The 12,355-nt window shown below is 54.8% G+C and overlaps 1 protein-coding gene across 1 annotated transcript in view; it reads left to right on the plus strand.

Moving 5' to 3' along the window:
• Positions 1–947: 947 nt before the first annotated feature.
• PMEPA1 (prostate transmembrane protein, androgen induced 1) overlaps positions 948–12,355 on the plus strand; it is a 53,395-nt gene continuing 41,987 nt past the window's right edge. Inside the window, exon 1 of the mRNA XM_068987393.1 lies at positions 948–1,062. Within this exon, the coding sequence (XP_068843494.1) occupies positions 948–1,062 (115 nt within the window). The remainder of the gene's footprint in view (positions 1,063–12,355) is intronic.

Below are 12,355 nucleotides of genomic sequence, written 5' to 3' on the forward strand. Positions count from 1 at the left end.
CGAGATAAATTGCGCGGGGGGCGCAGTGGGCTTGGGGCCTCTTGGAGCTGCAGATCTGGAATCGGGGAGTTGACAGCGAAATCAGGTAACGGACGACCTGAAGGGCTCCCCTCCTTTCCCTAATTTCCCCTGCCCCGAGTCCGAGGGACCTCGTGCTCCTTTGAAGGGGGACAAGCTTCCCCCCCAAAGCCTCGGTCAAGGACCCCGAGGCCTGGGTTGGGGGGAACGCACTCACAAAGGCTGGGACCCAATCCCGCTCTCCCGGGCCTGGCCTGCGCGGGGCAGAGCTTCCAAACTGACCGCCGTTTGTGAGGGGACGCTGCACCCTTCTTTCGCCTCGCAGGTCCCGGGTCTACGCGGACCGCCCTGCTCTGGCCCTTTAAGAGCCCGCCCCCTTCCCCGTCACCCCGCCCCGCGGCCCGGGGAGGGGGTGCGGGAGAACCTCGGCGGGGATTGGCGCAGCGCGCGCCCCCTCCCCGGCCCCCGCGCGGTGGGAACCGGCAGCCCCGTCTAGCGCTGACGTCAGACCGTCTGCCTGCCTCCGACCGCGGTCTCGGAGCGAAACCCGATCTCCTTGGACTTGAATGAGGAGGAGGAGGCGGCGGCGGCGGAGGCGCTCGGCTGGGGGAAGCTAGCAGCAGAGGCTCAGCCCCGCCGGCAGCGCGCGCCCCGGCTGCCAGCCCATTTCCCGGACGCCACCCGCGGGCACTGCGGACGCCCCCGGGGCTGCAGAGGGGCAGCCGGGGGGTGCGCAGAGGAGCGCGGCCCCGAACACTGAGTCCCACGGCGCCCCGGTAACTTGGCAGCGCCCGGAGCCCGGCGAGCCGGGGCGCGCCTTCCCCGCCGCGCGCCTCCTGCATGCGGGGCCCGAGCGCCGGGCGCCGGCCGGAGCCCCCCCCGGCCGCCCCCGAGCCCCCTGCGCCCCGCGCCGCGCCGCCGCGCCGTCCATGCACCGCTTGATGGGGGTCAACAGCACCGCCGCCGCCGCCGCCGCCGCCGGGCAGCCCAATGTCTCCTGCACGTGCAACTGCAAACGCTCTTTGTTCCAGAGCATGGAGATCAGTGAGTGACCCCGCGCCCCCCTCCCCGGAGGCCCCGTCAGGTTCGGACCCCGAATCGAGATGCAGATGCGGGCGGGGGCCCGGGCCGTGCGCGCCCCCTCGGGCTGTGCGCCCTGCGCCCCGGCTGCGCCCGCCGCGCCCCGGGCGCGCCCTCCCGGCTCGCGGCAGCTGGCGGCCGGCCCGGCTTTGTCCCGCGGCGCTGAGAGCCTGGCACGGCCCCCGCTGCCCTCGCCCCGCCCGCTGGGACTCGGACCCGGGGCCAAGCGGCGCAGAGGGCGGCAGGGCACCGTGCGCGGGAGGGCTGGGGCGGGTGGATCCGTGAAGTTTCCATTTTATTTCCCTAAGGGGCAGTCGCACTGGAGCAATTAGGCCGGCTCTTTATCAACTTTGGCTTGGGGGCAGGGGGGGAGTCGGGCGTGTGAGACACTGTCTGGCCTGCGCGGTGTCTGGAGCTCCGGGTGTGTGTCTGGAGTGTGCGTGGCGCTGTGGGTCTCGGTCTATGTGAGTGGGTTTCCGTGCCGTCCGTGGAGTGTGCTGTGACTGTGTGTCTCTGTTTGGGTCTCGGCTTCCCTCTCTGTGTGGCTGGCTGCCCCAGGAGTGTGTGACCGAGTCTTCTTGGTCTCTGAGTCCCTCTGTGTCCGGGTCTGGGTGCCTCTTTTGAGTGTGTGTGTCTCTCTGAGGGTCTGGGGACCATTTGTGTCCAGGTTTCCGAGTCCAGGGCTCAGCGCTGGCGAGACGTGGATCCTGAGTGTGTGTCATTGTGTGAGTGTCTGTGTCCCCGACGCACCTATAAATAGCCTCTGTCTGGACAGCTTGGCTCAGTCTGGCTGGGACGGTGGTTACAAATGAGTCAAAGTTTGGGGCTGTCTGTATTTCGGACTGCCTTGCTCCGAAAGGAGGAGGTAGACTTAGGGTGGGGAGGGGAGTGTTTGAAGCTTGGTGCTGACTGGCCCTGCACTGGGAGGAGTTGAGAGGGGAATAAGCCTGGAGTCCCAACATCTGTAGCCCACCCAGGTGGGCTTTGGTCTAGGTGGTGAATTGACTGCCACCCCCCAGGGGACTGCCTTCTAGCCTATACTCCCTTCCCCCGCCCATCCTTTTGGGGACCTCTTGCCTCTCTGAGCTTCCCAGTCTTTGCCCCCAGTCACTCCAGGCGGGGGTGGCACACAGCCCTTCTCCGCAAGGGCCAGCCTTCCAGCTGGGACCAGGAGTCCAGAGGCAGCCGCCACCAAGGCGAGGGCAGTCACTGGGTGACTCATAAGCCAGTTTCCGCAGGCGGCTGCCACAGTTTTCGGCCCCTGAGCCTGTACAGTGAAGCGCAAGAGGTAAAAATAACCCGTGACCGGCCAGGCTGGGGCAGGCTGGCTGGCTTTGGTGGTGGGTCCTTCCATCTGCTGGTCCCCCCGCCTTCCCCGCCCTCCAGTCCTGGAATTGAAAGCCTTGCTCCCCGCAACCCCACCCCACCCCTCCCAGCTGCCCCACGCCAGGGCAGCGAGATGCCAGGAGAACCTGCCCAGAGCCAGCGTTTGCGGAATTGAGTTGCACTAAACCAGATTGCTTCCAAAGGCCCTTTGTGAACTCGGGAGGCTAATGAAATGCACGAGGATATTATTAAAATATGTTCGCACACGTTTGGAGAGCCTCGTTCCTCTGTGGTGCCTTATTCCTCCCCCTCCTGTAAAGCTGCCTTAGGGAGCTCCCCCTGCCCCACCAGGGGTTGGCAGTGGCAGCCAGAACTTATCCATTATGAGGGCTGGGCATAGTCAGACATTCCACTCTTCTTCCTTTGTGTTCAGGACTTTTTAAAATTTCATTTTTATTTCTGTGCCTTCTTGGGCTAACTAGCCCTAACGTTATCTTGGCTGACACAGAGGGGCCGTTAAGTCCGTTGCCTGTTGTGACTGCTGTGCATCGGCATCCGAGAGGGACCCTTGAGGTTAGCGCGCCTGGAACCCGGGCCTGCTCCAGCTGGCCCCGAGGTGGCCCATTAGTCACCATGTTCCGTGTATTTTTTACACATGGCCCCTGCTTCCTGGAAGAAAGCCCAGGGCAGGGAGGGAAGCGTCTGTAAAGCGCAGGTATAATATAACAGTTTGTTGCAAGTGCTAATCAGGTTTCCCGGAAATGGTCTGATGAGGAAGCCTTTAAGGCCTGGAGTTTCTTTATACAAAAAGAAAGAAGGATGAAAGGAAGGAAAGAAATGGACAGTGGCCACTGTGCATTTCCTGTGGTCTGAGTTGGGGGTTCCAGTAGGTCAGAGTTGGATTTTGAGGTGGGCTGAAGGGCAGTGTCCAGGTGGCTCCTCTTCTAGAGAAGAGGAGATGGCCCTTGGCAGTCCCTTAAGTCCTCTGGGCCTCAGCTCTCTCATCTGAAAAAGGAGACTGTGATGGTTGAAAAAACAAACAAACTCTACCATCTTTCAAGATGAGCCCTCTCCCCTCCAAAGTCTGGCTTGAATAGTGCTGGGCCCTGGTATGGACTTCAGTGGCACCAGATTTCACAACTGGGGTTCATACCCTTGATTTAGAGATGCAGGGAAGTGACAATGAAAAGCTTTACCCAGGCCCCCAGTCAATGCTTAGACGTAGGTACCCGTGGAATGCACACACCATCTTGATTATGGAACGGGGTCCCCAGAGTAGGGGTCCACCTTCACCTTGCGGGCTGGAGATCAGCAGCATCTCCTTTGCCCCCGGGAGACTTGGAACTGGGTGGGCTCTGAGGATCATCTTGACTTTGACAAGACACTGCCCAGACTCTCCAGGGGTCCCATCTTTTCTGAGCCTTGAGGGGTGAGGGCTGCTGTCTGATGGGAATTCACTGTTCCCAGAACACACCCCTTGAAAAAATATACCCGTTTTGTAAATGAGCCAGGGGTCTTAGAATCAGACACAGCCAGCTCAAGTGACAGCCTACTGGAGATGATCGGTAAGGAGTCGGACGCGCTGACTTTTGAGGAGAGGATTCCTCCTGGCATATGTTTGCATTTTTCTTGGCATTCTTTGACCTCTTTTTAGTTCTTCTGCGCCTGTTAGAAATCACCCCCTTTCTCCTCCAACTTCTGCTTGAGACTTTTGGGGGCAGCCAGGTGCCCACTCTGCTTTCTGGACAGGCTGACTTGTGGGGCCAGACAATAACCAGCTGTTGGTTCTGGTGGCAGTATTTCGGGAGGATCCGGGGAGGTACCCCTGCCCTAACCCTGCCCTGCACCTCTGCAGCAGTGTCTAATGTGGGAGCTTTTTTTTAAAAAAAACACTGGCATCATGAGCCTCTGATTCCTCTTCTCTGACCTCTCCTCCGATCCCGAAAAATCTTCGTGGGCACTAGAGACTCAGAAGCTCACAGGACAACCCAGTTTTCTGGCAGTTTGTGTGGCACGTGTGCTGTGCATGTGTAACACTTGAATCCCGGGGAATGTCAACCCGGGCTCCAGGATGCCTGGGCCAGACAGTTCCTTGCTGGGACGAAGGGGACAGTTGTCTTGGGTGTTGGCGTTTTACCCAGCATCCTGGCCTCTATCCTTTAGAGATCAGGAATAGGATTGTCCTCCCCCGACCAAGTTGTAACAACCAAGAATGTCTCCAGACTTTGGCAGGTGCCCTCTGAGAGGCACATTGTCCCTGGCTGACAACCACTGTTTTAATCAGTTACTGGTTTTTCCAAGGGGACTGGGTAGGGGAGGAAGGCAGAGCTGGTCGTCAGTTCCCTTCTGAAATCAGTCCCTGTGAAGCCCAAGTTGGCCACTGCCACTCATCCATGTAGCCTTTATTGAGCACCTGTTGTGTGCCACACGGGGAAGATTGGGGCTCCTTCTTGATGAAATTTCTGGTTTTCGCCTTGAATTTGCTTTTACCACCAGGAAAGACGCAGGCACCCATGAAAACAGATATTTCAGGTTTCTGGTTAAACTATTGATTCAACACCAGCTTTTACACCCGTGGGCCTTCTCAGTTGGGACTTTTAACCCACATGTTTTCTGTCTGGGTTTTTGGTTGAGGTGCCATAAGAGGCTGAGTTTTGACTGGATCTCAGGTCAGGCCCTTGGCCATGGCTTCCCAGGAGGCCTGGGTCAAGCCAGCTACATCCCCTAGTGTGACCTGAGGTCAGGGGTGAGCTTAGTGTTTGTCAAAACACAGAACAACTAGTGGCTCTTGTGCACACATGCATACACAGGCACACACGTGCGTGTCCACACACACCCCCTCGACATACAAACACACATGCACACGTATGTGTTCACATAGTCAGCCACTACCCCTTTCTGCCTTTCCTGCCAGCTTCTCTTGGGGTTCGGAATGGTTACAGCTTCTTCTGGGCATGTGAGAAAGATAAAAAGGGAAAAAGTGCACACACACTTCCTTCGAAAGAGAAGGGAGATGGAGCTGCGGGTGAGGCTGCAGAGGAGAGAAGGCTGGCGGCAGGGAGTTGGGGGGCACTTCTTATGTTTGGGACTGCAAGATGCAAAAGATCCATTTGCACCCCAGTGATCCCAGAGCAACCCGCTCAGGTGTGCCTAAGTACCCACCTCCATGTACCTGCCCCACCTCATCTAGCCCAGGGCTAGGGTTTTTAAACGCTTACGGTTCTGGCAATTGTCAAATCATAAGAAAGTGTTGGAGAGGAGGGTGCTGGTGGTGGACCCCCACCAAGAAGGCCTGCGTGGCGTTGTCTTCTCCGGTGTTATCACCCGGAGAGAAGTTGGCAGGCAGCTGGGCTGGGATCCGGAACAAAGAGAAGGCGCTGTGACAGGTTGAGTGTTGGAGGCTATACTCCTGCCAGCATTGGGCTCTTTGGTGCGTGTGCTGAGTAGCAGATCAAGGCTGAGGACTCATTCTGTGCTTTTTAAAAGGTGTTGTATGCACGTGTGCCTGTGTGTGCATGTGAGGTACCCTTGGTTGGGGTAGGGCTGGGTGCTGTGTGTGCCGCATGCCCCTTCATCTTTGTGAGCCCGTGGAGCAGAAAGGATGTACCTGCTGCTTGGGGGCTTCCCGAGGCCCGAAGAGGACAGCTAAGGGTGGCAAACTTGTTGTCCTCGGGGTCGGGGGCGGGGGGGGGGGGAAGCTGCAGAGACCAAAAGGCACATGGGCCCCATGAGGCCAGATCTCCCAGTTTCAGGGGACTGAGCTAGATTTTGTTGTAAAACTCCTGGATTTTAAGTACAAGCAATTTCTTGTTTTCTCACCTGCTTGCAGACCCTTTCCAGCCCGAGGACCGCAGTGGGTTCAGAGCCAGAGGGGTGGAAGCTCCGCCCCCATATCATGCTGGCTATGTCCCTTGACTTCAGTCCATCTGTCAGGCTGGGTGACAACAGTTCCCGTGTGCTGGGGTGTTGTGAGGATTCTCGAGGAGTCTGGCCTGCTGTTTGCACCCTGTGCTTCTGGGGGTCAGCAGTGACAGTGGGTGGACTTGGCCCGATGACCTACTTGTCCTGTCCCCAACAGTCACACTCTGGCCCTTCACCTGTTGAGAAGACCTTCAGAAGAAGGTTTCCCCACTCAGAGCCTGGGGTGCCAGAATTGGCTGGGAATGTTGGAATGAACAGGCCCCTGCCGGACCATGACCTTGAGAGTGGAGGTGACTGAATATTTGTGTGTGTCATTGTCCCTGGCTGGCAAACCCCCAGCACATCCTCCCTTGGTCTAGAAGCTCCAGACATCTCTTAGGGTCCCCTGCTGGCTTCCTGGAGCCCACAGCCCACTTTGGAGGCAGAAGCTGGGCTCTGGGGCTGTGTGCAGCCCTGAAGTCAGCACCACCCTGACCTCAGATACCCACCGGATCCATTCCCTAAGATGGGAGCTCACAGCCCAGAGACTCAGAATGTGGGTGTGAGGCTCTTGTTTTGAAAATTCATTTCCATTTTTAACAAGTGACTCTACAGGGGTCCAGGGGGTGGCCATCATAAAGATACTCCAATCTTCTTTTCCGGTGGGGGGCGGGGGTTGTCTCATGTCTCAGCCTCTGAGCCACCTGCATCTGAAGTCATGTCAACTTCTCTTTCTTTTGGGTAACGCAAGGTCTCCCCAGAGCCTCCTCCGGCACCCGTGAGGTGTCTGTCGGCAAGCTGGGAAAGGGCCCGGAATGGCTTGCCAACAGGAGCTGGGGCTTCGGCACCCCAGGAGAGGCCGAGAAAGGTTTGGGGCATCCCCAGGCTTTCCCAGAGCCACAGAGCAGCTTCTGTCTTCTGTTTCCAGGGTGACTGATGGATTTTTGTTTCCACTCCCTTTCCTAGCTGGATATGGAGAGCTTATTATGTGCCAGGCACTAGTGACGCATTTTTCTCCATCTTCAAAACAACTCTGTAAGAGAGCTGTTGCTGTCACCAATTTGCAGATGCAAATAGTGGGGATCAGAGAGGGTAAGACACTTGCCCCAGGTCACACAGCCAGGAACTGATGTTCTTCTGGGAGTCACATCTCAGTGCCCTGACCCTGCAGCCCATGCTCCTGTGATTTCTTCCCCATGACACCACACCAACTCCCATTCATTAGGGAGAAGCACCAACAAATCTCAGGGCACATAGTTGTGTCCTTTTCACTCTAACAGTGTGCTGGCTGACTGTTCATCGGAAAGGTCTACGTCAAACACGTGTCTTGCATCAGGCTGTCGCTGTCTCCAGCTCCTTCCCCCACCTCCAAACCACCACCATCTGATCTGGTGTCAGGGGCCTGGAAAGTCACCCAGGACTGTCCCTGGAGGGGCCGTATCTTTACTTTTCCAGGATTTCCAGGTCATCCGGGGTCTGGGCATGCCAGCCTTCTGGCCAGAAATGATGAGTATCTAGACTTTACAGGGAACCTGTGTGGAGCAGAGCATCCCAGACTAGTCATTCCTGTTTGGGCTCTGCGAGCCCTCTGTGGATCTTTCCTTCCAGACCTGTCCGTAGTGTTGAATGTTGTGTAATGAGTTGTGTCATCTCTCTCTCTTCTGGTTACCAAGTGCCGAGAGGCTGAAGATAGTATCAGTTTTGTTCGTTATATCCTGAACCTGGTTGCTACCTTGTGTATGAGGGGGGATGGAAGGGAAGGACAGGCAGATGCCTAAAAGATTCCAGGCAGGACAGGATGTGGTCAGGATGTAGACCTGCAAGATCATCCTTTTGGGGTTCCATGCTGGGCCTCCGCTTGCCCCTCTGCAGAACAGAGGGGAGGTTAACACCCACTTCAGAAATTGTCAAGACAGTCGCCCAGCAATCAAAAGCACCTCTAGCACAAAATGCCGTTTTGAATACTAGAGACATTTCCACTGTTTGGGGCAGGAAGCCGTGCCCTCTCCCATCCTCCTCCCACCATCTCTCCTGAAGACCTCAGAGCCGCACGTGGGGGCAGGTGCAGAAGCCCAGGCAGACACGCCCCTGCCACCGCCGCCTTGCCCAGGGAGGTTGGAGGTCTCTCAGTGTCACTTCAGTGCCACTAGGCTTCCCAGGTGGTGCAGTGGTAAAGAATCTGCCTGCCAGTGCAGGAGACTCAGGTTCAACCCTTGTGTCAGGAAGATCCCCTGGAGAAGGAAATGGCAACCCACTCCAGTATTCTTGCCTGGAGAATCCCATGAACAGAGGAGCCTGGTGGGCTACAGTTCATGGGGTCACAAGAGTTGGACATGACACAAGAGCTTAGAAGTAACAAAGGCACACCGCCAGGACCTGCCCCACATCCCCAGGAGGAGGATTTCTAGGGGGACTCTTCTCTGCACACTCTTGCTTCGGTTGCCCTTTCCGTGTGGCGCTGGCTCCAACGTGACTGTGAGACCCGTAGATTGGAAGGGGTGAGGCAGCTACTGTGAGGTTCCAGGTAGTGATTGGATCTTCCTAATTTTCCCACAGAGTCTGATAATGCATTTGTTTTTCACCGGGGTAAGGGTGGAAGGAAGAAAGGGTAAGTCTCTGGACTTATTGTCAGAGCCTCTGCAGTGCACTTGCTCCAATGTTGAAAGCATCGGGAAATGTGGAGTCTGATTTTCTCTTCTTTCCCTTCAGATATATTTATGGAAAGAAAGAGTGAAAGTGTTTGTCACTCAGTCTGTCTGACTCTTTTGTGACCCCATGCACTGTAGCCCACCAGGCTCCTCTGTCCATGGGATTCTCCAGGCAAGAATGCTGGAGTGGGTTACCATTCCCTTCTCCAGGAGATCTTACTGACCCCGGGATCAAATCTGGGTTTCCTGCATTGCAGGCAGATTTTTTACCATCTAAGCCACCATGGACGTGAGTCTGAGTGAACTCCGGGAGATGGTGATGACAGTGAGGCCTGACGTGCTGCGATTCATGGGGTCGCAAAGAGTCGGACACAACTGAGCGACTGAACTGAACTGAAGCCACCAGGGAAGCCCTTAGATTTATTCATAACTACAGTCATGTAGTGTTGTATCAGTGGGCTTGGGAAATGGCTCTCCTGGCAGAAAAGAGAGCTTTACTTATTGGTAATGAGTGTAAAATCGGAGTGACTCTGACCTCCACAAGCCAGCTCTTAATGTCCCACTGTCCACTGCCCTCTAGAAACACCTCCTGGTGCTCCATGCGTGGCACAGGGCTCGGCTCCCCAGGGCTGGACAGATACAACTGAACCATTAAGCAGTCACGTGGGTTTGAGACACCAGCTTCTCTTCGATGTTTGGAGAAGTGGTCCCATATCATTTGTCCCTGATATGGCCTTTGGTGGTGATGGGGGCTGGCAGCAGTGCCACATTCTGCTTGGGATGGATACCACTTCTGCATGATATCGGCACAGAGTAGATGTTCAATAAATAGTGAAACAGTGGGTGAAAGAGTGGATTATGGTGTTCCTTCATTTCCCCCAGGGCTGCTGGGAGCCCACAGTGAGGTTCTGTAAACTCCTGGCCCTTGGCCTGCCTGCCAGCCTTGACCATACAGATGGGGAAACACGTGCAGATCACATCAGGCTTTAGGGACAGGAGAGTCTCTGTTGGTCCTTAAGGTCTACAGGAGCTGGTGTTTCCATCCCTGGCTTTGCAGGTGGGGACAAAAGTGACATTCAGCCATGAATCTGTTTGGGTGTCAGTGGTTAAGGATACAGAAATATATGCTGTAATATATAAAACCATGTTCATGCATGTGTGCTCAGTTGCTTCAGTTGTTTCTGATGCTTTCTGGCCCCGTGGACAGCAGCCATCCAGGCTCCTCTGTCCATGGGATTCTCCAGGCAAGAATACTGGAGTTGGTTGCCATGCCCTCTTCCAGGGAATCTTCCTGATCCAGGGATCGAACCCACATCTCCTATGTCTCTTTCATTGTAGGCAGATTCTTTACCAATGAACCACCAGGGAGGCCCATAAAACCATGTATCATTGGATATAAGAAACATACATACATATATTTATAGTATAAAACATGCAGAAAATTTTAAGGTGGGTGCATTCCACCCAAGACTAGGAGACATCTCTGAGGTCCCTCTACTCAAGGTCGTGGGGGGACCTCCCCACCTCTGTCTGCAGGTGTGCTAGGACTGAACCTGAGGCTTTCCTTGCCTTTGTCCTGGGCTCCCTTGGAAATGAAATCAGAACTCTCAGGCTCCGTCCTCGGAAGCAATAGAAGTGGGTGCTGAGTCCGTTTTCCTGCACATGTGCGGCAAAGAAACTGCCCTTTCTCTGAAGAGGTTTTCTCAGCGCCACTCGTCTTGGGTACCCGGTTGCCAACTGCTCATCCAGAGTGGATTTGGCAGGACAGCCCCGCTGCCCCCTTGTCCTGCATTGCCCGAGATGGTCCAGGCAGCTGCTGGTAAGATGGGCTGCCGCCCAAGAGTATCAGCCAGGGGTGAGCTCAGGTTTGTTCTCACTCATGGGACTTTGCCCACCAAAGTCAGACATTGCTGAGAGGGATGCTTTCTGCTGTGCTCAAGCTGCCCCATAATGTTCAGATGCCTGACCCACAAGTGTCAAGTCACGGGTTCGATCCCTGGGTCAAGAAGATCCCCTGGAGAAGGAAATGGCCACCCACTCCAGTATTCTTGCCTGGAGAATCCCATGGACAGAGGAGCATGGCAGGGAGCCAACAGTCCATGGGGTCGAAAAAGAGTCAGACACGACTTAGCAACTAAAGAACAACAACAACAAAAGCTGCCCCGTAAGGTTCAGGTGCCTGGTCAACAAGCATCAACCCAAGCCCCGTGGGGTGATTGGTCCCACAGGCCACACTTCCACTGGGGAAGCTCAGAATTTGCACGTGGCCACCACAAACTGTTTCTGAATCAACCTAAATTTTATACCAGGTAGAGTAGCTGATATTCCTCCAGTAGATGTCAGTTGAGAAGTGACAGAAGAATTTGGTGACTGTAGGTCATGTGTTTCAAAACACTGATCAGGGAAAGGAAAACCTGTATGGTCTGTTTGGCTGCTACACTTAGATAAATGAAATAAATGTTAATACCAAGACATTTGTAAGATTCAGTGCATATGTGCTTACATCCAGACATTGCTCATGTGGCTATACATTATAAGGTCTGAAATAAATGTCCAAAAGAAAGTAGAAAGTGAAGCGGGGGCAAGGAGGCTCTTTCAGCCTGGGGAGCCCTGCAGGAATTTGGTAACTGCCAGGGCCCCCATTTTGCAAATTCCCAAGTCTGAGAATTCAGGCTGGTCATAGGTCTAATTGCCTTCCTGAAAACAGTTTAGTCGGTAATAATTCTGTAAACCTATGAATCAACTTTGCGCAAACACCCTGAGTAATTTCTTTGTTCTTTTCTTTCTCCTTTGTAATTGGTGTCTGTAAAAGCCAAAGGTTTGGTCCTGGGGAAGGCATGATTCATTTATTGGTGTCTGTGCCGCCCCGTTATCATGCAGTCATTTCAGAATGCCGTCGCGGTGAGCCCAGAGTGATTCATAAGGGGCTGAACTGAGCAGCCGACGGGGGTCACAGCCATAGGGAAATGATTTTTCCTAATCTGTTTATGATATGGGAGAGGGAGGTGGCTGTATCGTAGTGATGGGAAGGGTGTCAATTACACTGGTGAGTATAACCGATTAAATAACACCAGCCAGCTCTTTGAGCATCCCTGCATTTGCCACTGTTGATGGTCCTTGATGGACCACAGCTAAATGCACTCCTATCTCAGGTATATCTCTCCCACATTTATGGATGCCGATCTCTGAGCAGGCTGACATGTAAGGACACCCCCATCAAGCCTCGAGCAGAGTTTTCAACCCAAAAGCCACAAAGGCAGAGAATGTTGCCTTTTTTAAAAGTCTCTGCACTGGGTCCACCATGGAACAGTTTAAATATCCAGGCTTAAGGGGCTTCCTATGTGGCTCAAGTGGTAAAGAATCTGCCTGCCAACGTAAGAGAG

This window comes from Capricornis sumatraensis, chromosome 15, assembly GCF_032405125.1.
Source record: "Capricornis sumatraensis isolate serow.1 chromosome 15, serow.2, whole genome shotgun sequence".
Taxonomy (NCBI): Eukaryota; Metazoa; Chordata; class Mammalia; order Artiodactyla; family Bovidae; genus Capricornis; species Capricornis sumatraensis.